The following is a 26542-nucleotide window of genomic DNA, read 5'->3' on the forward strand; positions in this document are numbered from 1 at the left end:
CAGACTTTGTCCTGGAAATAAACAGACCTGCCTGGGAGTCATCTTCCCGGAGAACAAGAGAAAACTCTTTTCTTTTTTTTTCTTTCTGGCTTTTGTCTTTTTAGGGCTGCACCCGCAGCACATGGAGGTTCCCAGGCTAGGGGTGGAATTGGAGCTATAGCTGCCAGCCTACGCCACAGCCACAGCAACAATGGATCTGAGCCGTGTTTGCAACCTACACCACAGCTCACGACAACGCCGGATCCCAACCCTCTGAGCAAGGCCAGGGATCGAACCCGCAACCTCATGGTTCCTGGTTGGATTTGTTAACCACTGCGCCACGATGGGAACTCCAGAGAAAACTCCTTTCTGAGGCTGAAGGATTCTTGTGAGACACAAAGACCTTCCGACTTCCACGGCTTCAGGGCTCCTTTGAAGGGAAGTTCTCCCACCTGGAATCCGGGGCATGGCTGGGATGAACCCTGGAAGCATCGCAGACGCCCTTCCAATCCCACTTCCTCATCTCCGTCCTGGTCAAACTCTGAGCATTATGACAATCCTTAGTGTGGGCAATAAAAAGTGCCTAATTGGTTGTTGTCCATTGGAGGCTGCTCCCTGTTTCCCTCTCAGGGCTGGGAAACCGGCTGAGTCAGTTTCACTTTTTCTATTGCAGTCTCCTGGGGTGCTGGGCTCTAGCGGAAGCAGGGCCCCCAGGGGGAGTCGGCAGCTGGTACCTGATGCTGCTTCTGAGGTGGGCTTCCCCTGGGAGGCAGAGGGCCCCCAGAGATGACCAGAACATTAGGCCCCACTGCTCCTAATCTGAGGAAGGAGGGTGCCCCCCCCCACCTTGGCCTCTATGGGAGTCAAGAGGAGCTAAGGATCCCTCTGCTCTGGCACCCCTTACTTCTGCAATAGAACATGGGCACCAGAGCCAGACTGCTCCTGACTGTGCCATTATCCAGCTGGGGGATCCTGGGCAAGTTATTTAAGCTCCCTGCGCCTCAGCTTTCCCATCTGTAAAGTGGGGCCAAATGCATGCACCGTGCTTAAGGGGTGCCTGGCTTGTAATAAGTGTTGCATAATTATAGCCACTGGCACTGTCTCAGCCTGGCAGTGGGAGAGAGAAGAGGGGCTGTAAGTCAGGCTGAATTTGGACATGGCAGGATGGGGGGGCAGCTGAGATGACTTCCTGGGCAGAGAACGTACGCTTCCCCGGGTCTTCTCCAAGGTTGCCATGCTGACCACAGCTCTCCTTGCTCCTTCCTGGAGATAATGGACTTGACCTGTCCACCTGGGCCTCCACCAGAGAGCCGCACAGAGCCCCCGAGCTGGTCCACCTCTGCCCCTCGCCTTTGGAGTGCAATCCCTCTAAGCCTGGGCCATGGGACATCCCCGGAATCCAGGAAGGTCAGTGAGACCCAGCAGTGGCAAGTTCTCCGCGCAAGAGCCTGTATCTGACTCCGCTGGCCCCCTCTGGCCCACCACCCACTCTGCCTCTTCCAGTCTTTAGGAGGAAGGCGGCCCTTCTCTTCCCATCTCCGATGCCAGGAAAGGCACAGCCAAGCACAGGCTCCTCACATTCCTGGCAAATGAGTCTCCTGCCTGGCCTGCATCTTGTCCCCCAAAGAGCCTGAGAACATACAGTTCTCTCGGCTGGGAGCCACCTGCTGCCCTGTCCACCTCACCTTGGCTTCATCTCTGAGCCCAGGCCAGGTTCCCCTTTCCCAGCCAGACACCAGCCCATTCCTTCCCTGCCTGCCCCCGCCCCGAGACTCACCCCAAGGCCTGCAACCTGACCCTCCTTCTCTCTGCCTCAGTCCTGGGTGTGTCCAGTTTCCCCATCGGACTGGGAAGTTCGGACCTGTGTTTTACCACCGAGCCCACTGGACCACGCAAGTCATCCATGACCCCCTCCAGGTCTGAGCCGCGGGTTCCCCTTTTCCCCATTCCTCGGGCTCCCCATTTTGATCCAGGAAAGTGGCAGAGTCACTGGGCTGCCTGCCACCTCTGCCTGCACCCGGGGGCTTGGCAGACAGACAGCCACCTGTCTCAGGAGGCTCAGGTGGATGCTGGCAGGCAGTGGACGCCAAAGGCCTCCCCAGAAGAACTCCCCCTCCACCCAAGAAGCCCCTGCAGGGCTGGAAGATCACTCAGGGTGTGAGCCCAGCAGGTAGCAGCTGATACCAGAGAAACAAGGGAGAGGGTGGCTCCGGAAAACCCCCCACCCAACTGCTGCCCTTCTCAGAACTTTTCGGCCCCTGTTGCCTACCACTGCTCTGTGTCTGCTGTCTCTTGTGGGGGGAATGATGCTTATGGGTAGGGAGTGGAGTGGGAAGAACCCTGCTTGTCCCCTAGGGGGGCAGCTTAGATTTATGGGGCTGGATTTTTTACAGGCTAGGGAGAGGCCCCAGGCAGGAAGGAGCTGTGGAGCGAATGCATAAAACCTCCCAACATGAAAGTCTCAGCACCCCCCCTCCCACCAGACCTGTGGGTGGTGAGAGATTTATAGCTCTTGCACAAGCCCTGGAGGGGGCCTGGGGAAGTTGCAAGGACACTTCAGAGCCAGAATAACTCCCCACCAAGGCCTTCACCTTTCTCCTCTAGGAAAAAAAAAAAAAAAAAAATTACTCACCAATAGAACAGGTTGGAGCTGCCAGAAGTGATGGTTATCAATGTGGGGACCCCGCCCCACCCGGAGACTGGGCGACTCCCAACTTCCTCCCCCATCCTGGACTCCTCTCTGCCCCCAGGGCAGGGAGAGGTGCCTGGGGAAGGGAGAGGGGACAATTTCCAGAGGGGCCTCCCTCTGGGGAAGGCGGGGCTTGTGCTCCCATGGTCCCTTTTCCCAAAGGAGGAGAGGGACAAGAGTGGCCTGGCAGGAGCACGGGCAGGAGCGTGAGTGGATTCCGGCCAATTCTGGAAGAGTCTTGATATTTAGGGAGTACTTTCAGAGTGTGCATGTGGGGTAGGAATCTTACCGCCAAGGGAGACAAAGATGGCACAATAAGGACACAGAAACACAGAAAGCCCTGTGCTTCGTGGCCATCAATCTCATGTCAGCCAATGAGCCAAAAGGCTGAGCTGGGGCATCTCATGAGGGGAAGGTACCTGACGCTTGCCCATCAGCCCACTTTTCCCTTGGGACAGACCCCTGGCTCCTTCCCCATCCAGGGAAGGTTTATCTAGTGGTCAAAGACCCTGTGTCTAGGGCTCAACACCAGTGGAGGCAGCTCAGGGGGTGCAAGAGTGTGTTTCTGCCTCCTTCCGGACCAGCACCCCATCACCCTGGTCCCCCACATCCCTTGCACCTGCATGGAGATGCCCTAAACCTCAGCGGGGTGGGGGAGGGGTGCACAGCTCACCACTTAAAAGGGCCCGGTAAGCATCCTGGAACAGGTGAGGAGACAGAGCCTTTGAACGGGGAGGAGGTGGGGCTGCTGCCAGAAGATGGAAATCCGGGGCCAGGCTTGCAGCACCACAGGGAGAGGGATGGGGAGGAAGCACCATAAAAGGCTGACCCACCTTCTCTCCAGCCTTACCTTCCGCTCCCCACCCCGAGTCCAGCCTCCCAACTGAGTAATGTCTCAGGTGCCCAGCCCTGGAGACGGTGACTTGCCCACTGCCAGGCCTCACCCTGAGTGGTCAGCATGCCCCAGGACCAGGCCAGGGACACGGCGGGGAGGAGACAGAGGCACGGCCCGGCCAAGCAGGGCACCTGCTCACAACCAGCCGAATAAGGGAAGAGATTGGGGTGGGGAGCCCAGGATTAGGGAGAAGGTGGGGGTGCAGCCATACTGTCCTTTTGTCCTTTCTCTCGCTGACAGGCAAGATCCTGGAAGGAAGGCATACCTGAGGGGGTGGGGGAGGGGGAGGGAGATGGACTGGGAGCTTGGGGTTAGTAGATGCAAACTATTGCATGTGGGGTGGATAAGCAATGAGGTCCCGCTGTATAGCCCAGGGAACTGCATCTAGTCACTTGTGTTGGAACGTGATGGAGGATTATGTGAGAAAAAGAATGTATATATAAAATACTGGAGTTCCCGTCGTGGCGCAGTGGTTAACGAATCCGACTAGGAACCATGAGGTCTCGGGTTCGGTCCCTGCCCTTGCTCAGTGGGTTAAGGATCCGGCGTTGCCGTGAGCTGTGGTGTAGGTTGCAGACGCGGCTCGGATCCCACGTTGCTGTGGCTCTGGCATAGGCCGGTGGCTACAGCTCCGATTCGACCCCTAGCCTGGGAACCTCCATATGCCGCGGGAGCGGCCCAAGAGATAGCAACAACAACAACAACAAAAGACAAAAAAAAAAAAAAAAAAAAAAAAATACTGTCCATTTTACTTACTTAAAAACAGATAAGAGAGTTTCCGTCGGGGCTCAGTGGACTCGTACCCATGAGGATGTGGGTTTGATCCCTGGCCTTGCTCAGTGGGTCTGGGATCCAGTGTTGCCCTGAGCTATGGCTTAGGTCACAGACATGGCTTGGCTCCCACGTTGCTGTGGCTGTGGTTAGGCCAGCAGCTGTAGCTCTGATTGGACCCCCAGCCTGGGAACTTTCATGTGCCATGGGTGCCCCCCTCCCCAAAAAAAAAGATTAAAAAAAAAAAGAAAGAAAATGGGGACTTCCCGTCGTGGTATAGGGGTGATGAACCCAACTAGTGTCCATGAGAATTCTGGTTCGATCCCTAGCCAAGCATAGGGGGTTAAGGATCCGGCGTTGCTGTGAGCTGCAGTGTAGGCCATAGTGTAGGTCATAGATGTGGCTCAGATCCCCTGTTGCTGTGGCTGTGGTGTAGGCTGGCAGCTACAGCTCCGATTCAACCCCTAGCCTGGGAACTTCCATATGCCTAAAAAGCAGAACGAAACAAAATTTAAAAAAAAGAAAGAAAGAAAGAAAGAACATTAAAAAAAAAAAAAAAAAAAAAAAAGGAGGCCAGCTAGGAGAGGGGGCATCAGAGAGAAAAGATGGCTCTGCTCCCTTGGCCCCCAACCCCCTTCAGACGACAGGCTTAAGGAGGAGTGGGCCGGGCTGGTCAGGACCTGCCTCCAGCCTGCCTTCCTCCCCAGCAGGTTGGGAAAATTACTCTCCTGGTACTGCTTTTTATTTTTTGAAGCCAGATCAAAGGTGGGACCCAGCTGGGAGCTCTAGTAAAATCTCAGCAATGTGGAGCCTTGGAGTTTCAGCCGGGAAACCAGGAGCTGGGGAGGTCCTGTCCCGGGCCCTGCCTGCGGGCTGGGCTCAGAGGTGAGACAGGAGTCAGGAGTGGAGCCAGTTGTGGGGGGCGGCGGTCCAGAAGGATTGGCGACATGATGGGTCCAGGCGAGGCTGCGGTCACCTTGGTTTCCACCGCTGTTCTCTCCCAGCAGGGACCCACCCACGGATAACTCTCCCAGTCCCAGCATCCAAGCCAACTGGAACCCGTGTTCCTCTTGGCCCCATGTCATCCCACTTTGACCTCACTGCCCTCATTCATCACCTGCCTCGGGGCATGACTTTGTTTAACCAGGAAGCTCTTAGATTAGATAAACTTACTCCCTTCTGCTGCAAAAAAAAAAAAAAAACAAAAAACCACAAAACACAAAAAAACAAAAAAACCCCACATTCTCCCTTCCATTCTGAGCTCAGATGAGAAAAAAACACCTTATTTCTTCAGACTTTCCTGGTGAAGCTGAGATGCCATCACACGCGCCAGTAGCATCTCTGCCCTCTCCCCCTTGCCTGTCCTCAGTGGCTTCTCCTGTAGCCCAAATAACTGCCATTCTTGTTCGAGAGGACTTTTCCTGCCCCCCCAGGACTACACCTCTCTTCTCCTTACTGGAGTCACGTGGCCACCCCCAGTATTGTGGCTGGAAGGGGTTGATGGGGTTCTTTATCCTCACTGGTTTTCAGGGTGAACCTGTCCATGGGGGGGCACCTTTTGGGGGGCCCTCAGACATCCCACGCTTCTTTCCCAAGAGTCCTGAAGGCTGGAGAGGCTTGGCCCTGACTGGCACGCATGCGCGATGCCTCCAATGGGACAGAGATTTCCCCAGCGCCTTGCCCGGCCCTGAGGAGCCCGCTTCCATTGTGGCAGGAATGACCCTCCTTGGTACCCCAGGCAACCATCCTTGACTCCAATTCTAGCCTCTCCCAGATGCTGAGGTCCCTGGGATGGGCAGTGAGAATGTGAACGTGTGCATGGGTGTGAATGTGCGTGTACACGGGCACACACACTTAGGTGGGTCTGGCTATACAGGAAAGGAAGGAGAGAGGGCTACTTTCCTAATTCTGCCATCACGAATGCACTGTGTAACCTCAGCCAACTCCTTCACCTTCTCAGACCTTCGGTGTCTCTGGCCATAAAGTATGGGGTTAATTGTCCCTCCTAGGGAAGCTCGGAAGGTTCGTTGGGCAAAGGCTCTGAAGTGTCTAGGAGGAGAAGGAGATCTATAAATACAAGGGATCATTAGAGGGTATTTCACAGCCGTTTTGTGGGCCCAACGTTATTATTAATATTATTATTATTGTTATCGCCACCATCGCCCACTTCCCGAGTCTCTGCCAGCTGGGTCAGCGCTTCCAGGTGACGAAGTTATGCTCCTGGGCCCAATATCCCAAATAATGGCCCCCACCGATCCACAGTCGAGGCCTCGGGGGGAACTCTTAGGAGGTTAGTGATGGTGACCAAAATGGGGAGTAGACAGAACCGGGTAGAGGACCCAGGAGAGAAAGTGCCTGCCCAGGGAAATTCACAACCCATCTTTGTGCCTAGGGACGTTTTCAGTTGGCCATGGAAAGCCTGGGCTCAGAGAAGCAGACCTGGAGCTGCGGTCCTGAGGTCAGGAGGGTAGGGAGGGGCTGCGTACTGGGGAGAGGCCCAGGGAGACCCTAGGCTGTAAGACGCTGGGTGGTAGGAAACGGTTCCTTGGAAAGGCAAATGGCTCTCTTCAAGGAGTCTTGTAGGCGCGAGAGCATATTCTGTTTCCAGGTGAATCAGGGCATAGGCCTGAGAGTGGGCGCTCAATAAATGCTTGTAAAACTGAATTCTCAGTGCTTGCGTTTCTGCTCCAGGAAGGTTCAAAGAGAGGGGCATCCGCTTTTGGAAATGCCCTGGGCGCCCCCTGGTGGCGACGCACAAAGGCTGGGGAGGCGCCCGCGCCTTCCATCCTCAAGGGTTCGTGGGCAGGGGCTGCCCTTTCTTCCTGAGACTCTAGGGACCTCATCTCAAGAGGACTGGGAGTGGGGAGAACCAGGGAAGAAGGAAGAATCCTGTGGGGAAGGATGAGTGGAATGTCCTTGCTGGAAGGTTCCATGGCAGTTGGTGAAAGACAGCCACCGGTTTGGGCAGGGGAGCCAGGGGGCCGGGGGAGCAGTGTTAGGAGCAGCCGCCCAGGGCAGTGGAGAAAGAGGGGCGGCTGTGTGTGTGCACGCGCCTGGTGCGGGAGTAGGGTAGCTGCCACAGCGTAACAGGGAGATAGATACATTTTACAGCCTCTGCTAATTTTTCTTGTTCAGAAAAGACTGAGGAAGCCTGGATAGTGGAAATCATAGATGGACGTGGGACAGGGGGAATGATTAATTTAAGCCATGTGTTTGTCCCATCCAGTGTTTCTCTGGGCACGTAGGAGTGTCAGGGATGGTTTGAAAAGCCTGCAGACTGGATTTCTCTGCAGGTGGAAAGAGAAGACATGAGAATGCAGAAAATCATAGGAGCGAAAGGGGAGACGCAGAGGCTACTGGGAAAACCCTTAAGGCACAATGAGCAGACTTTCAAAGGCTGAGTTGGCTGTAACTCTTCAAAGATAAACAACAATAGAAGTTCCCATTGTGGCGCAGTGGTTAACAAATCTGACTAGGAACCAAGAGGTTGCGGGTTCGATCCCTGCCCTTGCTCAGTGGGTCAACGATCCGGCGTTGCCGTGAGCTGTGGTGTAGGTTGCAGACGTGGCTCGGATCCCGTGTTGCTGTGGCTCTGGCGTAGGCCGGTGGCTACAGCTCCGATTCGACCCCTATCCTGGGAACCTCCATATGCCGTGGGAGCGACCCAAGAAATAGCAAAAAGACAAAAAAAAAAAAAAAAAAAAAAACCAATAGGAGTTGTACGTCACAGACACGGCTCAGATCCAGCGTGGCTGTGGTGTAGGCTGGCAGCTGCAGCTCTGATTTGGCCCCCAGCCTGGGAACTTCCATATGCTGTGGGTGCAGCCCTAAAACAACAATAACAACAACAACAGCCATAAAGCTCAAGCCATAAACCTCACCATAAGCGAGGATTAACAGTCAGTGAAGGGCTGGGACTTGGATTTTCGTCTAGTTTCTGCACATCCAGTGCCCGCTGCCCCATTGGTTCCTTTCACGGGAGGCCCACGAAGGAATGAGGAGCTTCTTAAGGACAGTGACTGCAGTTCTGCATCCATCCCTCCCTCCCTCAGGTGCCCCCCTTGGGGACAGATGCTCACTGTCTGGTGCTGATGAATTAGATGAGGGCAGCCACATGCAGAAAAGGATAAAGCATGTTTCTCCATGCTGGGAAACAGGAGAAGCATCGGAAAATGAAAAGGGAAGGGGGCGAAGAGGCACACATGGAAGGAGAAGGGAAATGGAGGTGGAGGAAGCTGGGTCTGGAAGAGAAGGGGATAAGGATAAATATTAATAATAGAGTTATAAAACATGTTAAAAAGATGCAGTCATTCAGTCCATCAACAAACATTTACTATGTACCCACTCTATATCAAGCAAGGTGCTGGCAGTGGAAGGTACCATGGTGGACAAGACAAATGCGGGGATTTTAGGGGTAGAGAATGGGCAGCTTTGTAAATTAGAAATGGGGAGAAAGTGACAACTTAGAATAAGAGGCTGCAAATGGTTGGAAACAAGGGAAGTATCACCGAGGCAGAAACTGTCCTGAGATGCACTTGAGGAAGAGATGTTTCTCCCAGTTGCTGTTCCAGACCCACCTCTGGAACCACCTGTCGGCCTTGGCTCCATGAAGATCTAGCAGGTAGGTTGGGCAGGGAAGAAATTCCAGGGTGGGGGGGACAAGAGTGGGTAGAGGTAGAGGGTACAGACAGTTCCTGGTGGTTTACTTGAGCACCCTCAGTGGAAGACACCTTTGGGATGACCAGCAGTTCTCTAATTTAGCTGCCTGTTGGAATCACCTGAGGAACTTGTTTCTTTTTCTTTTTTTTTTTTTGTGCCCACAGCATGCATAAGTTCCCAGGCCAGGGACTGAACCTGCGCCACAGCAGTGACAGTGCCAGATCCTTAACCCACTGAGCCACCAGGGAACTCCCCGAGGAATTTTGTCACCAGGATCGCACCCTCAGAGATTCTGATTTCCGTGATTTGGGAAAGGATTTATTACACTTATTAAATTGACTTCAGAATGTATTAAAAGCTCTCGGTTAAGAATCTGGCATTGTCACTACTGCGGCTCTGGTTACAGGGGTTCAATCCCTGGCCTGGGAAATTCTGCATGCAATCCCACCCCCCTTCCTCCACAAAAAAAGCTCTCTCTAGTGAGTCTAAAGCAATGGCCAAGAGAAAGCAGGCATTAAGGGCTGGCTGCCTGGCTTCCTTGCTCTCTGTGGAGTATGGCGGCCACCTCGAGAGACGCGATCGTGGGAAGAGAAATTGTGTGGTAGTTTTAGAGAGTTTGTAATTGAGGCTCAAGGACTTCAAAGTCCGACAAAACTATGGGGGGGTCCTCTTCTTAGAAGGTGTCCCCTTCCTCGGGGGCTGTGAGCTGGTAAAATGAAGAAAAATGGAAGTTTTTATTTTTGTTTATTTATTTTTTTGTCTTATTGCCATTTCTAGGGCTGCTCCCGCAGCATATGGAGGTTCCCAGGATAGGGGTCTAATTAGAGCTGTAGCCGCCGGCCTACGCCAGAGCCACAGCAACGTGGGCTTCGAGCCACATCTACAACCTACACCACAGCTCACGGCAATGCTGGATTGTTAACCCACTGAGCAAGGGCAGGGATCGAACGCGCAACCTCATCGTTCCTAGTTGGATTCGTTAACCACTGAGCCACGACGGGAACTCCAAAAAATGAAAGTTTTTAAAAGGGAAGGACCAGGGGGTTCCTGCTGTGGCTCAGCGGAAACAAATCTGACTAGTATCCATGAGGGTGCAAGTTTGATTCCCTGGCCTCACTCAGTGGGTTAAGGATCTGGCGTTGCCATGAGCTGTGGTGTAGGTCACAGACCCAGCTCAGATCTGGCGTTGCTGTGGCTGTGGTGTAGGCTGGCAGCTGTAGCTCTGATTGGACCCCTAGCCTGAGAATCTCCATATGCTGTGGGTGCAGCCATAAAAAACCAAAAAATTAAAAAAAAAAAAACAAAAAACCCTGAGTTCCTGTCGTGGCTCAGTGGTTAACGAATCGGACTAGGAACCATGAGGTTGCAGGTTCAATCCCTGGCCTTGCTCAGTGGGTTAAGGACCTGGCGTTGCCGTGAGCTGTGATGTAGGTCGCAGACGCAGCTCGGATCTGGTGTTGCTATGGCTGTGGTGTAGGCCAGCGGCTACAGCTCCGATTAGACCCCTAGCCTGGGAACTTCCACATGCCCTGGGAGCAGCCCCAGAAAAGGGGAAAAAAAAAAAAAAGGAAGAACCATCTAAGTAACTCAAAGCTGCTGCCAAATTCAAGTTTTTGCACTCTGCCCAGCTACCCTCCCCCAGCAAATTCCCCATCCCCTGCTGTCTTCATGATGGGGCAGGCCTCTCCAGTGGGAGAAGCAGGCTGCCCCAGCTTTCGTCCCAAGAGGTTTGGCAGCTGCCCAGCAGGCTATTCAACCCCACCTCCTCCCGCCCCCCCCTTAAAAAAATCCCTACACCCTAAATAGCTGAGTCACAGAATCTGGGTGGAGTCCTTGGCTTGACAGTGAAGCAATCTTAACTTGAAAAATGGCCTGGGAACAGAATGCAAGGTCTATGTAAACAAGTCCTATGTAGATACAATTGTATGCAAATATTCATTCTTTAACGCAGCTTACAGCAGCTTAACATCTCTTGCCCAGTCCTCTAGTACCAGCTGCAAACCTTCCACTACAGCTCAGAGTCTAGCAGCAAAGTCAAAAGTAAAAATAAAAATGTGCAGGGATTTCCTGTCATGACTCAGCAGAAAGGAATCCAACGAGGAACCATGAGGTTGTGGGTTCAATCCCTGGCCTCACTCTGCAGGTTATGGATCTGGCGTTGCCGTGAGCTGTGGGTGTAGGTCGCAGACATGGCTCAGATCCTGCGTTGCTGTGGCTGTGGCGGAGGCCAGCAGCTGTAGCTCCGATTCCACCCCTAGCCTGGGAACCTCCACATGCCGTGGGTGAGGCCCTAAAAAAACTTGTGTAATGAGCTAGGAGGCAAGGGAAGGCCTCTGCATCTTGCCAAGAGCAACAGCAGTCCAGAGAAGGAAAAAGCTGTGGCTCTGTAGACTTTGAAGTAGGTCTTTGAAGGGGGCATAGGAGTTCATCCAGATGAAGGAAGAGTAAAGTAGGAAGGAAAATAGAGAGATGCAGATTTTCAGGAATAGTGGAATCTTTCCTTGAGGTTAAAAAGGTAGGAATTTGGGAAAGGGGAACAGGGTGGTGGAGGGAGATCATACAGCATGAGAGATACACAAAGAGTGTGAAGGACATTGCCCAGCAAGGGGTATGGGCTTGTTATCCAGCAGGATGCTGGAAGGCTGGGAGCCAATGACAAATCTTTTTTTCTTTTTTTTTTTTTTTTTTTTTTTGGCTTTTTAGGGCTGCACCCCTCGGCCCGAAACCTCATGGTTACTAGTCAGATTTGTTTCTTCTGCGCCACAACAGGAATTGCACCAATGAAAAATCTTAACTATCTTAACTAGAAGAGCGATATCTTTTTTTTTTTTTTTTGGTCTTTTTGCCTTTTCTAGGGCCGCTCCTGCGGCATATGGAGGTTCCCAGGCCAGGGGTCTAATCAGAGCTGTAGCTGCTAGCCTTCGCCAGAGCCACAGCAACATGGGATCCGAGCCACATCTGCAACCTACACCACAGCTCACAGCAACGCCAGATCCTTAATCCACTGAGCAAGGCCAGGGATCGAACCCGCAATCTCATGGTACCTAGTCGGATTCGTTAGCCACTGAGCCACGACAGGAACTCCAAGAGTGGTATCTTTTGAAGTCTGGTTTTGTCAAAGGTTAAGTCTGAGAGGGGTGGACTGGAAGAGACTATTAACGTTTATTCAACAATTACAATGTTTGGGGCATTCTGTGCTGTATTTTATCACACGAGTCCTTTAGGAGGGTGGTCTTCAAACCACCAGTCTTGATCAAGAAAAGGAAGGGAGGGAGAGAGGGAGGAAGGAAGGAAGAGGAGGGAGGGAGGGAATAAAGAATAAAATACAACAGGGAGTTCCCATTGTGGCACAGCAGAAACAAATCCGACTAGTATCCATGAGGATTCGGGTTCGATCCCTGGCCTTGCTCAGTGGGTTAAGGATCCGGCATTGCTGTGAGTTGTGGTGTAGGTCACAGATGTGGTTCGGATCTGGTGTTGCTGTGGCCGTGGTGTAGGCTGGCAGCTGCAGCTCCAATTTGACCCCTAGCCATGGAATGTCCATATACCACAGGTGTGGCCCTAAAAAACAAAAAACAAACAAACAAAAAAAATAAGAGGACAGGCTAGAAAACATCAGTGCATCACAAGTAGAAAGGGTAAGTATTGTGTCTGAAAACTTTTATCATACTCTCACAGGAGTTATAAGTGTAATAGGTCATAATGCAAATGTATTTCTCACTGTGGGGCTATGATTTTAAAAAACGAGAAGAAAAGTAAAGAAAAAAAGCCATTGCTCTAAGGTGTGGTTGCAATTAGCCTCTTTTTTCCATAAGGTGCAGGGAGTTTCGGTACCCTGCCTCTCTGCAAGTGGACTGTGTAAAACTTCAAATACAGGCTGGTCTGAAACCAGAATGGATTTCTTCTTACTAATGAATGCCTTCCCAAGTTCGCATCCATAGGAAAGAGAAACCTACCCACGTAGCTCCTGCCAAGTGCTGTACTCACAGCACCTCATTTAAGGAGGTGAGTCGGGCACGGACCAATTCTGTCCACCGGAGGCGCTGGTTAGAATGCATATTCCAGGTTTGCCCCGGACACATGAGGCGGCCCCGGGAATCTACTTTTTGGAGAGCTTCGGGTGATTCTGTGCCCAAATCAAGGAGTCGATGCAATAAATAACCATGTGAGGATTAAGAGGGATTTCAACTGAGACGATGAAAATAATCCCCTCACTTCAGAAGAGTCACACAGCCCCAACTCTCGCTATTGTGTCCGACTCCAACGCCTCGCTGTACAAAGTCACCTCGGGGCTCATTCCCCTCTCCAGAAGCGATGAAGGGTGAGGGACTAAATGAGACTGGTGGTTTTCCACTCACCAGGCAGTAGTTGAGTGGCCGAAGCGCAGGAACCCTCGCCAGGCCAGGGCAACACTCGATTAAGGTGCAAAGTAGATGCTATTTATAGGGCATTTTTCGGCCTCACCCTGAGGACTTCTGATTGGCTTTAGGGCAGATCTGTCAGTCATCTTCTGGGTTAGAGGTGGGTGGAAGGTCAACCACTACCAATACAAAACCACTCCTCAGCTAAGCCCCGCCTTATCCAGCTTCCTGTTGCTGTCCATCAACCACCTCGTGGGCGGGACTTTGCCTCCCGCCAGTTGGCTGGCGGACATGTCGTTCATTCTACAGTAGGCTTCCGGTTGGTGCCCTCTACGGTCCATCAGTGACATTTCACAGGTTTATTGGCCAAACCAACGTCGCTCTAGATACATCTCTTTGATTGGTTAGTACTGCTGTCGGTCCCCAATGTACCGAACTCTAATTGGTGAACGCTGCCGTCGCTCGGGCGGTGGCGGGCTCCGGGATTGGTGGGTGCTAGGCGGGCGGTGTCAGGCTCTCGGTGGCGGCGGAGGCGGCGGAGGCCAGGGAGGAAGATGTCGTAATGAGCGGTGGGTCCTGGCCGCTGCCGGCGGGGTCTTTCCGGCTCTCAAGGGTCGGGAAGACGGGCAGAGGCCGCAGGGAGGGGGAGCCGGGGCTGAGGGTTCCCCCCTGGGGCCGGGCCTGGCGCCGGGGCCCGGCTCCGGGAGGGGCGGGGAGGGAGGATTCCCGCCCGGAGGAGGAGCGGGGCTGGCCAGCCGGGCGGAGGCACCCGGAAGGGGGTGTTCGACTCCCCGCCCCCTCGGAGCCCGCTGGGCGGGAGGGCGGCGCTTCCGGGGGCTGGCGAGAGGAGCGGGCACCCGGGGCCGGCCTGGCACCCCCCTCCGCCTGGCCGACCCGCTTGAGCGCTGCCAGGCCCGGAGACGTTGCCTGGGTCGGCTTCGAGGAGGCGGTCGACGCCCTGTGCGCTTGCCCTGTGTTCGGGGACCCTTTTGCATTCTCACTCTATTTGCCCACCAGTGATTCAGGATTCTCCCGAGAGCAGAGAGGGGCGGGGGAATGCTTGAAATTCCGAGGGCGCCAACCACATGGGCACTGCTGGGCTTGGAAGCCAACCGAGTTACTGATGTATCCCAGTCGAGAGATGGTGTCAGGACATGAGGGCACTCCCTAGGTAGATGACCTCTCTGCTTAGACTGCGGGGTGGGCAGAAACCTTTTAATATTTCACTTGCATCCTTGAGCTAGATATCTGCCAGCTCTTAGCAAAATTGTGGGACGTTTAAGAACTTAGTTAACAGAACTTCCAGCCTGTACCAGGCATCCCGTTGGGGGGGCGGGGGGGAGGGAGCACTGCTGAATCCCAAAGGCCAGGAACAAACCGAAGGAATGACAGAAGCAATAAAATGGATACTTAACTTTCTTCCTCCACCCCCTCTCCATCCCCGTTGCTGACTTATGGTTCTCAGCCTCCTACCCATGCTTTCTTGGCTTATGTTCCCGGTGGCTTTCTAATTTTAGATGAAAAGGAACTGTGTCTTCTCCTCTGGGCAGTTGAGAAACCTGTCCTCACTGCATTCTTTGGTTTTGATTCCAATATACTGTTGTGTTTGTTTCTTAATTAACCTGATCCGAAGGGACTCAGTCTGGCTTTTCTCAGTGCACATTCTCCCGAAGTTTGTTTCTTCTTCTGAGGCTACTTCTTGGTCACTTAATCGTTTTCTTAGAGAAAGGGAGGGAGGAGCCAGGAGATCTGCTTTAAGCAATGAATTGGCCCATGCGGGCCCCCATTACATGGGTTTCCTTGGAAATAGAAGGTACATTGGCATGCACTGTCTAAAACTTGTATGCTGTACCCCAGAAGGCATTAAGTATCACAGTGGAGGGCTAAGTGTTGAATTGGCATTTTAGATTAAAATTTTTAGGATTGGAAAGTTTAGGGTGTTGGCCAGCTCACAGAGGCTTTGAATGGAATGATGGTGGAGTCTACACCATAGGAGTAACTTTGATTTGATAACACAAACCTGTTGTCTGCAATAATAAATATAACTGCAGTGTCTTGTTTTGTTTTAAATTCTTGTGTGCTATGAAGGGCGCGAATCTGTCAGACAACCTATCCATTGGGCTGATGATGTCAGTGTTCCAGTGGCTTCTAACAGGCATTAATACCTGTTGGAAATGGATTCTCATTGGCTGGGATGATTGGTAAGTTGTCTATTTCTAGTTCTTCCACTTGGTTGTACAGAGGCTTAACCTCTTTGTTTAAAAGAAGCAACAATGAGAGAGAGAAGGGGAAAAAAAGCCGGTCTGACATAATTATGAACCCCCTGAGCTAGGCTGCTAAAGACACAGTCTCTTTACCAAGGAGACCCAAGTAGAATTATTTAATAATTGGAGCGTCGCCTGACGGCTCAGCAGGGAGAACTGACTCCAGGAGGAAGAGTGTGGCCTCACTGTTGACAGCACATAGACTGGCAGGCTCTTTTCTCAGATTCTGTTAAGTTTGGGCCTCAGGAGACCTGTCAGAGGAGAGAAGAAGCTTTAAAAAGATTCTGGCAGATGTCTGGGTAAAGGAGCCTCGTGGCGTAACAGTAGAGAGGGCAGTTCATTTTGATATCTTGGCCTTGAACTTCCTGGTTCTTTTCTTGATGAATAGCAGCCTTTTGGAGAAGTTGCATCGTTTCTTGTCATCTAAATAGTTCTTTTGCTGTAATAGGTATGTCATCATTCCCAAACTTGCTTTATGCAAGTATTGCCCAACCAGGACCTTTTGAAGACATTTAAGCTTCTTACAGCTGACCAGTAGACCCCGCTATTGGCTTGGATTTAGCAATCTTCTCAACCATGCTCACACCCATTTCTATGATGGAAAAGTAGCATGTTCTTTTTTCTTTTCTTTTCTTTTCTTTTTCTTTTTTTTTTTTTTTGCTTTTTAGAGCTGCATCCACGGCATATGGAGGTTCCCAGGCTAGGAGTCCGGTTAGAGCAGTAGCTGCCCGGCCACAGCCACAGCCACAGCAACTCGGGATCCGAGCTGCGTTTGTGACCTACACCACAGCTCACGGCAACACCAGATCCTCAACCTACTGAGCGAGGCCAGGGATCCAACCTGCAACCTCATAGTTCCTAGTCGGATTCATTTCCGCTGCACTGTGGCCGGAACTCCTGTAACATTTTGTTTTTGTTTTTGTCTTTTTGCCTTTCCTAGGGCTGTACCCACGGCACATGGAGGTTCCCAGGCTAGGGGCCAAATCAGAGCTTGTAGCCGCTGGCCTACGCCAGAGCCACAGCAACTTGGGATCCAAGCCGCATTTGCGGCCTACACCACAGCTCATGGCAACACTGGATCCTTAACCCACTGAGCGAGGTCTGGGATCAAACCCGCAACCTCATGGTTCCTAGTCAGATTCGTTAACCACTGAGCCACGACGGGAACTCCATATAGCATGTTCTTCTAAGACTTATCTTTAACTCCTCTCTTCTCTGTAGACAAATGAATTGGAAGCGTTGCCTCCAAAGATTGAAAACTTAGGAATTATTTTGGAGATGGACAATAACTACAGAATGAAAGATGCAGAGAAACACTGCTTTAAGGGGTGTGTTAGAATATCAGAAAATGTAAAGATGTGAGCACTTCTGAGTTTAAATGAAAACACCGCCCAATCTGAAAACTTGTGGGCTGCAGACCTGGGCAGTCTTATTTGGAGAAGCTCCAAAAGTCTCCTGGGCGATACATCTAGAGGGTCCCTTTGAGCTGCTTAACCGGCTTTGTGAACTTCTTCCCAGCAAGTTCTAAAATTGGCTTCCATGCTGGACCAAACCAAGGTGGGCTGTGAAATAGACCTCATTATGGAATGCGTCTGTTGATGTTTTTCTTTTTTTGTTTTGCTCTGCTTTTGTTTTGGATCCACATGCAACTCCTTGGGTGGCTCCTAGACTTGTCGAAGGAGGGGAAAGAGCTTTCTATTTCTTCTTTCGTGGAGCCCACACTTAGATCTTTCCATTTCTGAAACATAGTCAAAAAGTCCCTTTCTCTTCTAAGAACTGCTTCCTCAATGGTCAGCTTTCTTGCTGGCTAGCAGTGTTCTCTTAGGAGAGCTCAGGGTGGGGAGGTTGCACTTGGCTGTCAGGTATCTGTTGGAGCTGAGTAGGAGGATGAATGAAGTGGGTAAAAACACGGGGCCCTGTCCGCTTGAACAGGAAAGAGATTAGAGCTTGCCTTGGGGAGATGCTCCCAGGTGGTACTACTGGTGGATTTGTTCAGTAGTACCACCTGGGAGGTACAGGATTCCAAAATGGATTGTTCTCCTGCCTCCTGCGAGGCTGAAAAGAGAGCCCAGGAGCAAGCACAGGAGTGGGACATGCCGCCACTTCACCGCATGTCTGGAACGTGCTCTTTCTGGATGCTCCGAGGCCGCCACTGGCGTAGGGGGCTGCTTCTCATCAGGATGGGCTTCACACCGGCATGCTCTTGGGAGATGAGCTCGGCTCAGGAGCAGAGGGGTGTGAAAAGTTAAGTGCCGGGTTTTGCTGCTTCTCATTTATCCCATGTGAGCAGCTCCAAGCGGTGTCGACACGTCAGGGCTGTTTGTGCTGCGGGAAGAGCGTGCTTGCTGACCCAGCTGTCTGAATCCTTCCTCTTTGGCCAGCTCCTTTCCCTGAGCTGGTTTGTCTCCACATCAAAATTGCATGCTGTCCCTAAGCCAGAAGCCCCAGCACACTGAGGGGCCAGTCTGCTCCTTTGCCGTGATTTAGGCTGGTAGGTAGTCTCTTCATTCCAGCCATGCAGTGAAAATGGCTCAGGAACCAGCAGGCACTGGGCTGCCTGCTTCTGAATGTCCTCCTTCTAGAGCTTCCTCTTTGGGGTGTTTGTCTCCTAGGGGACGTGGTAGAATCACAAAGCCGCCTTTCAGAGGGCGTAAGTAGGGAATGAGAGACAGCAGGCAGGGCTGTGGACTATTTTGCTGGCCAGCGTCTAACTGGAAGTCTTCTCAGATTAGCCTCAGAACAGACCCAGCCATCAAAAAAGCAAATGGTGAGCCAGCCCTCTCTTCCCAGGGGAAATGAAGTCACCCCTCACTTCAGAACCGATTGTAGCCCTGGATGCATGTGCGGAGTGACTCACAAATAAATGTGCCAAAGCAGAGAAAGCATGTTTTTGTACATAATGATACTCTTCAGGGGAATGTGTGTCTTGGTTTCTTTCTTTTTTTTTTTTTTTTTTTTTCCTATTTTCAGCAGAATTCTGAGGCCCAGTGTTTTTTGTACTATTTCCTGGGATGACTTCTGTCCAAGTGAAGGGTTCTCACCATCCCCCAGTGGCCCCCACTCACTTCTCCAGGGTCCCTTCCATAAGATAGGATGCCGATGAGCAAGGGACACAGTCAGGTGTTCAGGAGAGAGATTCAGGGTGGAGACAGCTAAAGAGGTATTCAGATGGCAGGTCCGCTCATCGTCTTAACTCCTCAGGACGAGTGAACTGAAAGAAGCATTGAGATGGGGGTGCCTGGTATGTGCTGTTGAGGTGTGTGCTTTGAGATTTCCGTCTAGGATGGGGATGGGTCTGTGCCGGCCCATGCCCAGGCTCTAGTCCCCAGGTGAGGGGACTGGCAGGGTTGAGAGCTCCCTCTGGGACTGGAATTGGCTGAGCTGACCTAGTGAGGGGATCCCAGCCTGGCGCCAGGATAGGCAGGCTTTGTCCTTTTGTTCTTTGGCTCTGCAACGGCTCTCCCGCTCTGCAGCCTGAGCAGGAGAACTGGATTCATTCATCCATCCATTCAACAAATACATATTAAGCATCTCCTCTGTACTGGGTCAGGGGACATGTCAGTAGGTAAGGCAGGGAGACATCCCTGACTTCTTAGGATGTAAGAAGTCCCTTACGGAGTTCCTGTCGTGGCTCAGTGGTTAATGAATCTGATTAGGAACCATGAGGTTGCGGGTTCGATCCCTGGCCTTGCTCAGTGGGTTAAGGATCTGGCGTTGCCGTGAGCTGTGGTGTAGGTCACAGACGCAGCTCAGATCCCGCATTGCTTGGCTCTGGCATAGGCTGGCAGCTACAGCTCCAATTCAACCCCTAGCCTGGGAACCTCCATATGCCGTGAGAGCAGCTCAAGAAATCGCAAAAAGACCGGGAAAAAAAAAAAAAAAAGAAGTCCCTTACATCTTAGTGGGAGACAAGAAATGGGTAACTAGTAGATAGCAGACAGTGAGAAGCACTGAGGGGGAAAAGCAAACAGAGGGTAGGAGACCATGAGGGGTGTGGTTTATATGGGGTGATGGGGAAGGGAGTTTGAGTAAAACCCTGAAGGAGGGGAGGGGTTGAACTGTGCTCAGCCTGGGGTGGGGAGGTCAGGGGGCGGGGTGGGGTGGGGGGCGGTGAGAATTCCAGGGGAGAGGAGGGCAAATGCAAAGGTCCTGCAGAGGGGGCCATCCCTGGCTTGTTCAGTAGCAGCAGGGAGGCCCGCTTGGCGGAAGCGGTGAGTCAGGGGGAGGGGGGATGGGGAGCGGTCTGAGAGGTCACCTCAGACCCTTATGTGTCCTGGTGTGGACTTTGGCCTTTTTTTGGCCATACCATCGGCGTGTGGAGGTGTCCAGGCCAGGGATGGAAATGGTGCCACAGCAGTAACGTGAGCCACAGCAGTGACGGGGGTACTCTGGGTCTTTGGCTCTTACTTTGGGAGATAGGAAGTATTGAGGGGCTCTGAGCAGAGGAGTAACATGATTTCATTGAAGTCCGATGGCTCTCCCTCTGGAGGCGTGGGGAGAATAAACTGCAGGGACAAAATCAGAAGCCCAGCAAGGAGGCTTTCACAGTTAGTCCAAGTGAGAGGTGATGGGGCCCTGAAGCTGGCTGATAACAGATGGTTGTGGAAGCCATCAGATTCTGAATCTGTCTTAAAGGTAGAGCCGAAAGTGTTTGTTGACAGGTATACAGTGGAAAAAAGAAGGGTCGAGGGTGACTCCCAAGGTTTTAGGGCTGAGCGGCTGAAAGGATGGAGTTCTCTTTACTGCAGGGGGCAAATCCGAAGGAACAGAATTAGGGAGCTATCAGGAGCCTTGGTTGGGGGGCTAGGTAGGTTTGAGTCACTTAATACATCCAAGTGGAGGAGTTTCCATTGTGGTTCAGCAGTAACAAACCCAACTAGTATCCATGAGGATGCAGCTTTGATCCCTGGCCTCGCTAAGTGGGTTCAGGATCCAGCTTTGCTGTGAGCTGCAGTGTAGGTTGCAGACCATGATTTGGATCTGGTTTGGCTGTGGCTGTGGCATAGGCTGGTGGCTGCAGCTCCGATTCAGCCCCTAGTCTGGGAACTTACATATACTGCAGGTGTGGCCCTAAAAAAGAAAAAAAAAAAAAAAAAGAAAGAAAAATCTAAGTGGAAATATCAGTAGACAGTTTGATATACCAGTCTGCAGATAAAAGTTTGGGAGTCATCACTGTATAAAAACCTAAATATATCATTGGTTTCTAAAGCCACGAGACAAGATGTAATTCCCCAGCAAATAGGTAGACAGAAGAAAAATAAGTCCTAAGACTGAGCCTTGGGGCAGCCCAACCATTTGGAATTTGAAAGGATTTCCCTGGTGGCTCAGCAGGTTTAGGATCGCTGTTGGCACTGCTGTGGCTTGGGTCTGTGCTGTGGCATGGGCTCAGTCCTTGGCCTGGGAACCTCCATAGGCTGTAGACTCAGCCCGCACCCCCTCTCCCCCCAAAAAATCGAGAGAGGAGTCTCAGAAGAAGCAGTCAGAGAGGTAGGAGACCCCCCTGGAAGCCAGTTGAAGAAAGTGTTTCAAGGAGGAGGAGGCTCAACTGAACTATGTTCAGATCAACATAGAAACTGAGGCCTAAGAATTAGCCTTCTAACTTGGCAACATGGAGGTCACTGGTGGTGGGAGCAGTTCGGGGGGCAGGGTCAGGAGGGGGCAGCCTGGCTGGAACAGGTTCAAGAAAGACCGGCAGGAGAGAAATGAGGGATGGCAAGTAGGGGGTCTCTTGCAAGGAGTTTTGCTTGAAAAGGAGAGAAATAATGGGTCTCAGCTGATAAAGAGAATTTTTAACTTCTTGATGAAATGCGGACACACACAAGGATCCTGGGCTGAGGCTGGGGTCAAAATTGGGAGCAGGAAAGATGAGAGGGCTCAGTAACTTGTCTGGGTGGAGACAAGCTCTCCGTTCTTTATCTCTTCCTAGCCGTCCTCTTTTGGCCTGTGGCATTGGCCACACCCAGAAGTGTTCCCTTTTCTTGAAGGTCAATGAAATTCCTTTTCCTCTTATGGAGCTCTTTTATATGGTTACTGTGATTGTTGGAGGTCTGCTTCTCAGAAATGCTCAGAGCAGTTTGGACTCTGGCTGCTTTCTCCATCCCAGCCCATTTGTCCCCTCCCCTCCCCAGCTTGGTTCTCTAAAACCAGCTACAGCTTGCTTTTCCCGTACCAGCTCTGAATGCTTCCAGGCCAAGCAACTGGCAAAGACTGGGCTTAGAAACTGTTTTGTTGGCTTCAGGCCCAGCCAAGCTGACCAAAATAGCCAGCAGAAAGACTGTCTGCCCCGAGTAGATTCTTCTAGGGGAAATACCACAGTAGTGGCCAAGAAAGCCACAACCAGGCTGGTAGGATCCCACTGGGCAAAGAAAAAAGCCTGGTACCCGCAAGGCCTGGCTGAGGAGTTGGAGCCATGGTCTTTCCCAGAGCCGCCTCTGTGGTATTCCTTTGGATCCCTTCTCTCTCTTGTCCTGTCTCAGGAGTTTCTTCTCAAGTGAAAGACCAGTGGGAACAGCCACTGGTCTGACAGCCCCAGGGTTCCACGGTCCCATCTGAGGCCTCTTCCTGTTACACTTGAGCCAGTCCATGGAAAGAGCCCTGGGCCTGGGATGTACCCCCGGCTCTGTCATGGGGTGGGTGCTGCGAGGCATAAACAACGGGCCCAGAGCAGGGGCCCTTGCCCCAGAGTTGGGGGGCAGGAGGGAAGACGTCAGGAAATGAGTTCTAAGTGAGCTCTGAAGAGAGGCTGGGGTTGGCCAGTCAAATGGAAGAGAGTGTTTCGTCTCCAAGCGAGAGGACACGTCATCGTAGTTTCAGAAATAGAAAAAACTGAAGGGTGTGTCCAGGGAGTCGGGAGGGCAAGAGGTAAAGTAGGAGAGGTGGAGGGCGAGGGAGGAGCTGGTTTGGGCTTTATCTCTAGCTCCTCTGGAAGCTGAGGAAGAATTTCCTCAGGGGGGTAGCTGGGTGGGATTGATACTTTAAAAGATTCTTCAGGAGTTCCCATCGTGGCACAGCAGAAACAAATCTGACTAGGAACCTTGAGGATGCAGGTTCGATCCCTGGCCTTGCTCAATGGGTTAAGGATCCACCGTTGCCATGAGCTGTGGTGTAAGTCGAAGATGCGGCTGGGACCTGGCGTAGCTGTGAGCTGTGGTGTAGACCGGCAGCTGTAGCTCTGATTGGACTCCTAGCCTGAGAATCTCCATGTGCCCAGGGTGTGACCCTAAAAAGCAAAAAAAAAAAAAAAAAAGATTCTTGAGACCAGATTGTGGAGGCTGGATGAGAGGGGCTGAGACACAGGTGGGGCAGCCACTTTGATGCCTTGGGGCAGCATTTCAGGCTGAACCCAAGGTGGTTAATGGGAGCTTGATGCAGGTGGAGAGCAGGGGGTAGACAGGTTTCCTTGTGGTTGGAAATACTGCAAGAGAGGCTGGTTTAACCAAAAATATTCATTATTTATTCAACCTGCCGGCCCTGAAGTATCACTGCACCGTGTGCTGGGCTTGGTGTAGCAGTTCAGCAGTGAAAACAGACCTGGGCTACCCTTCTATGAGTGCGGAAGACAGACATTAAGCCCATGGTTCTTTAATGAGTGGTGAGTTACCGGAGGAGTCAGGACTCTCCGAGGAAATGACCCACATGTGACAAAGGAGGCTCGTGAGAAGAACCGGGCTGAAACCCGAAGTAGGTGTTAGCTAGTGAAGACAGAAGAAAGAGCTTGAAGCAAGGAATGGGCAGCAGCAGAGATGGAAGCTCTTCAAGGATCTGGAAGGAGGCCCGTGGTGGCTGGGGATGAGAACACCGGGGAGAGAAGGGGCAGGGGTGAGAGCTCAACATCGGAAGTTCTGTGGCCAACCCAAGTGGAAGGCCCAAAGAGGGCTGGGTGCCCTGATCCACCACCCAGAGGGAGATGGAGGCCAGTCACAGGCCTGGGGGTCACCTGCAGCCGCCCATGTTGGGTGAACAGGCGTTGGGTGAGAATGAGAGTGTTGAGGAACCATGGTATTGAAGGGGTGGCAGAAGGAAGGGAGCCCCCAAAGGGAAGAGGTGGCCGGAGAGGTACCGGGATCTTGAGGAGGAGGGAGCAGTCAAAAGGTCAGGAACTGCTCCAGGGGGTCTCTGGCATTTAACAGTGGGAGGCCCTTCTCAACCTGGGCAAGTGCGGTCTCAAGTGCAGTGTGGGCAGAGGGCCAGGGTGCAAGTCCAAGTGAGCCCGTGAGAAAGGCCGGGGAGAGCAACGTGCTGGCCGCTTTTCCACTGTTTGGCCAAGGAGCGAGGAAGGACAGACTGTAGCTGGATGGGCAGACGCAAGTGGAGATGAATGATCTGTGTGTACGTCAAGAGCCAGGACACTCGGGGGACGGGGGACGCTTTTCCTCTGGTCTCGGAATCAAATTGGCCTCCAGTGTCGGGAAAAGGCAGGTCAGGTGTGTGGTCCCATCAGGCACTGGACACCCCTACACCCCTGTCTGGAAGCCTTGGAAAATGTCCTTGGAGCCTAAGATAGCTGCTATTGCTTGTATAGTAAATCACTGTAAAACTTCACGAGCCAAGGGACTCCTGGGAAGGTTTTAGCCAACCCAAATTAATGAAAGCCTGAAAGATAGCCCTCAAGGAAATGCAGCCTTTTCTTCTAACAATACGCAGTCAACCCCACTTACCAATGCTGCTAAATGTAGGTTTCAATGAGCAGATATAAACTGCTGTTAAAAGCAAATGGTACGATTGAAACTGCAAGTGGTATAAAAGTTACCTAACTCTGCCCAAGAGTCCCTTTCGATCTTCATACACTATTTAGCCTCACTTTGAATAGTATGAAGGAAAAGTTAAGCACCACTTATGTCTAGATTACACATTTTAAATATAAGGTTCCAAATTAATGAGGTTCTAAAGGACCTTTGATCACAGTCCCGTAGTTCCGTATCTGAGCTACTTCTTCACCACTTTGTATTTCCAAACACCAGCTGGAAACGCTTCTCTTTTCCCTTTCCTGGGTAATCCCAGGATATAATTCTGCACTGGCAGGGGGATTAGTCTCTGGGTTGCCCTGGTCCACGGCCCATGGGGCCACAAAGCTCTGAGTGACTCAAGGAGAGATACTTACATGGCTTTGAGATCTGGAGGAGTTTTCAGGGGCCAGCGGGGAAGGGAAACAAAACCACTCGACATGGTGCGGGTGCGGGTGCGGGTGGAGCGCTGGCAGCCTGCGGCTCACGTCCAGACTCCTCCGTGACTTCCTAACTGAAGAGTCACTCAGAGCCCGGCCAAGTCTGCAGACAGTTTTGAGTCCAGGGTGCTAATGACTGCAGAGGGAGATGGGCAAGGGAAGTGAGCGAGAACGGGGCCTGTTTTCATTTTGTTTGCATTGGGTCCCGTTCTGGTGTCTTTCTGTTTCATCACAGGCGGTCTCTGAGGGAGCATCATTCCCCATTTTTTAGCAAAGTGAACCAGAGCCCAGGGGGCCCTCCTGGGAGAGCCCCTGCCTTCCCTTCCCAGCCCTGCCAGCAGCTAACTCATCTTGCGTTTCTACTGAAACATAGTTTGAGAATTGTAAAAAAAAAAAAAAAAAAAAAAATTATTGTAGTATAGTAGATTTACAATGTTGTGTTAATTTCTTCTGTACAGCAAAGTGATTCAGTTATACATGTATCTTTATATATGTTCTTTTTCATATTCTTTTCCATTATGGCTTACCACAGGGTGTTGAATATAGTCCCCTGTTCTCGACAGAAGGCCCTTATTGTCATTTATCCATTCCATATATAATCGTTTGCATCTGCTAACCCCAAACTCCCCATCCATCCATCCCTTACCCTCCCTCCCCCTTGCCAATCACAAGTCTGTTCTCTGTGTCTCAGTCTGTTTCTGTTTTGTGGATGAGTTCATTTGTGTCATAATTTAGCTTCCACATAAAAGTGATATCATATGATGTCTGTCTTTCTCTTTCTAACTTAATTGGCTTAGTATGATAATCTTTCTAGGTCCATCCATGTTGCTGCAAATGACATTATTTCATTCTTTTTAGTGGCTGAGTAATATTCTATTGTGTACTGTGTGTACACACACGTATATACACCCCATCTTCTTTATCCATTCATCTGCTGATGGACATTTAAGTTGTTTCCATGTCTTGGCTATGGTAAAGGGTGTTGCTGAGAACACCAGGGTGCATGGAAGAGAATTATTAACAAATGTTGAATTCTCAAACCAGATCATTTAGTCCAACTTCCCACAGCCATCCAGACATCCCGTCTCTGACAGACACACATCCTGCCTCTGGCTACACGATTCCAGAGAAGGGAGACCATTACCTCAGGAGGCAACTGATTCCATCTTTTAAATGCTCTTTCCTCTAATAAACTGAAATCTGCCTTCTTAAAATTTCTACCCCAAAGTCTTGTTACTACCCATCAAACACGTGTATGAAATAAATAGCTGGTAGCCACCCCTGCTTTGGTTTCCTGGTTACAACCATGGCTGCCCTCCTCTGAACGAGCTCCAGCTGAAAACCCCCCTTTCAAAATGTCCCTCAGGATGGAAGCTGACACTCCAGATGGGGCCTGAGTGCAGAGCTGACTCGGACTGTTATTTTCCTCTATGACCGAACTTATGAGCATGCAGTCCAAGATTGCAGTTGCTTTTCTGGCAGCCACATCTAGATTCTATTGCCTCCCATTTAACTTGGAGTCAGAACCACTGGGGCTTTTTCACACGAGAACCTTCATTAAGCTCTTGTCTTCCTGTCCTATAGGCATGTGATTTTTTTTTTTTCTTTACCCCAAGTGCCGTGTTTACTCAGCTTCAAAGCTGAAACCACCGTGCATTGATTACCCCGTGTGCTCAATGTTTTTCACATTACCGACGCCTCCCAGAATCCTGTAAGGATGCCGTGACCTCTTTTACAGACGGTGCAGCAAGGCTGGGAGAG

At 51.5% G+C, this 26542-nt stretch overlaps 1 protein-coding gene and 1 long non-coding RNA gene across 5 annotated transcripts in view; one reads left to right on the forward strand and one right to left on the reverse strand.

Annotated features, from left to right (window-relative positions):
- Positions 1–13865: 13865 nt before the first annotated feature.
- SP2 (Sp2 transcription factor) overlaps positions 13866–26542 on the forward strand; it is a 31542-nt gene continuing 18865 nt past the window's right edge. The window contains exons 1-3 of one of the 3 annotated variants that reach the window (XM_084984692.1): positions 13866–13923; positions 15443–15555; positions 16840–17175. Coding sequence is in view for 2 of the 3 variants with exons in the window: in XM_021067084.2 (XP_020922743.2) it covers positions 15549–15555 (7 nt within the window). In the remaining variant the exon portion in view is untranslated. The remainder of the gene's footprint in view (positions 13924–15442; positions 15556–16839; positions 17176–26542) is intronic. The other 2 variants (XM_021067084.2, XM_084984691.1) reach the window with 2 other exon arrangements.
- LOC102162548 (uncharacterized) overlaps positions 15720–26542 on the reverse strand; it is a 36923-nt gene continuing 26100 nt past the window's right edge. Inside the window, exon 3 of one of the 2 annotated variants that reach the window (XR_014821183.1) lies at positions 15720–15869. This is a non-coding gene — a long non-coding RNA (uncharacterized LOC102162548). Of the gene's footprint in view, positions 15870–23048; positions 24918–26542 lie in introns of those variants that run through there. The other variant, XR_014821182.1, reaches the window with a different exon arrangement.

Source organism: Sus scrofa, chromosome 12 (assembly GCF_054392235.1).
Source record: "Sus scrofa isolate SSC_HxYL_T2T_F1_AM1 chromosome 12, Sscrofa_HxYL_maternal_Yorkshire_Landrace_v2.0, whole genome shotgun sequence".
NCBI classification, from domain to species: Eukaryota; Metazoa; Chordata; class Mammalia; order Artiodactyla; family Suidae; genus Sus; species Sus scrofa.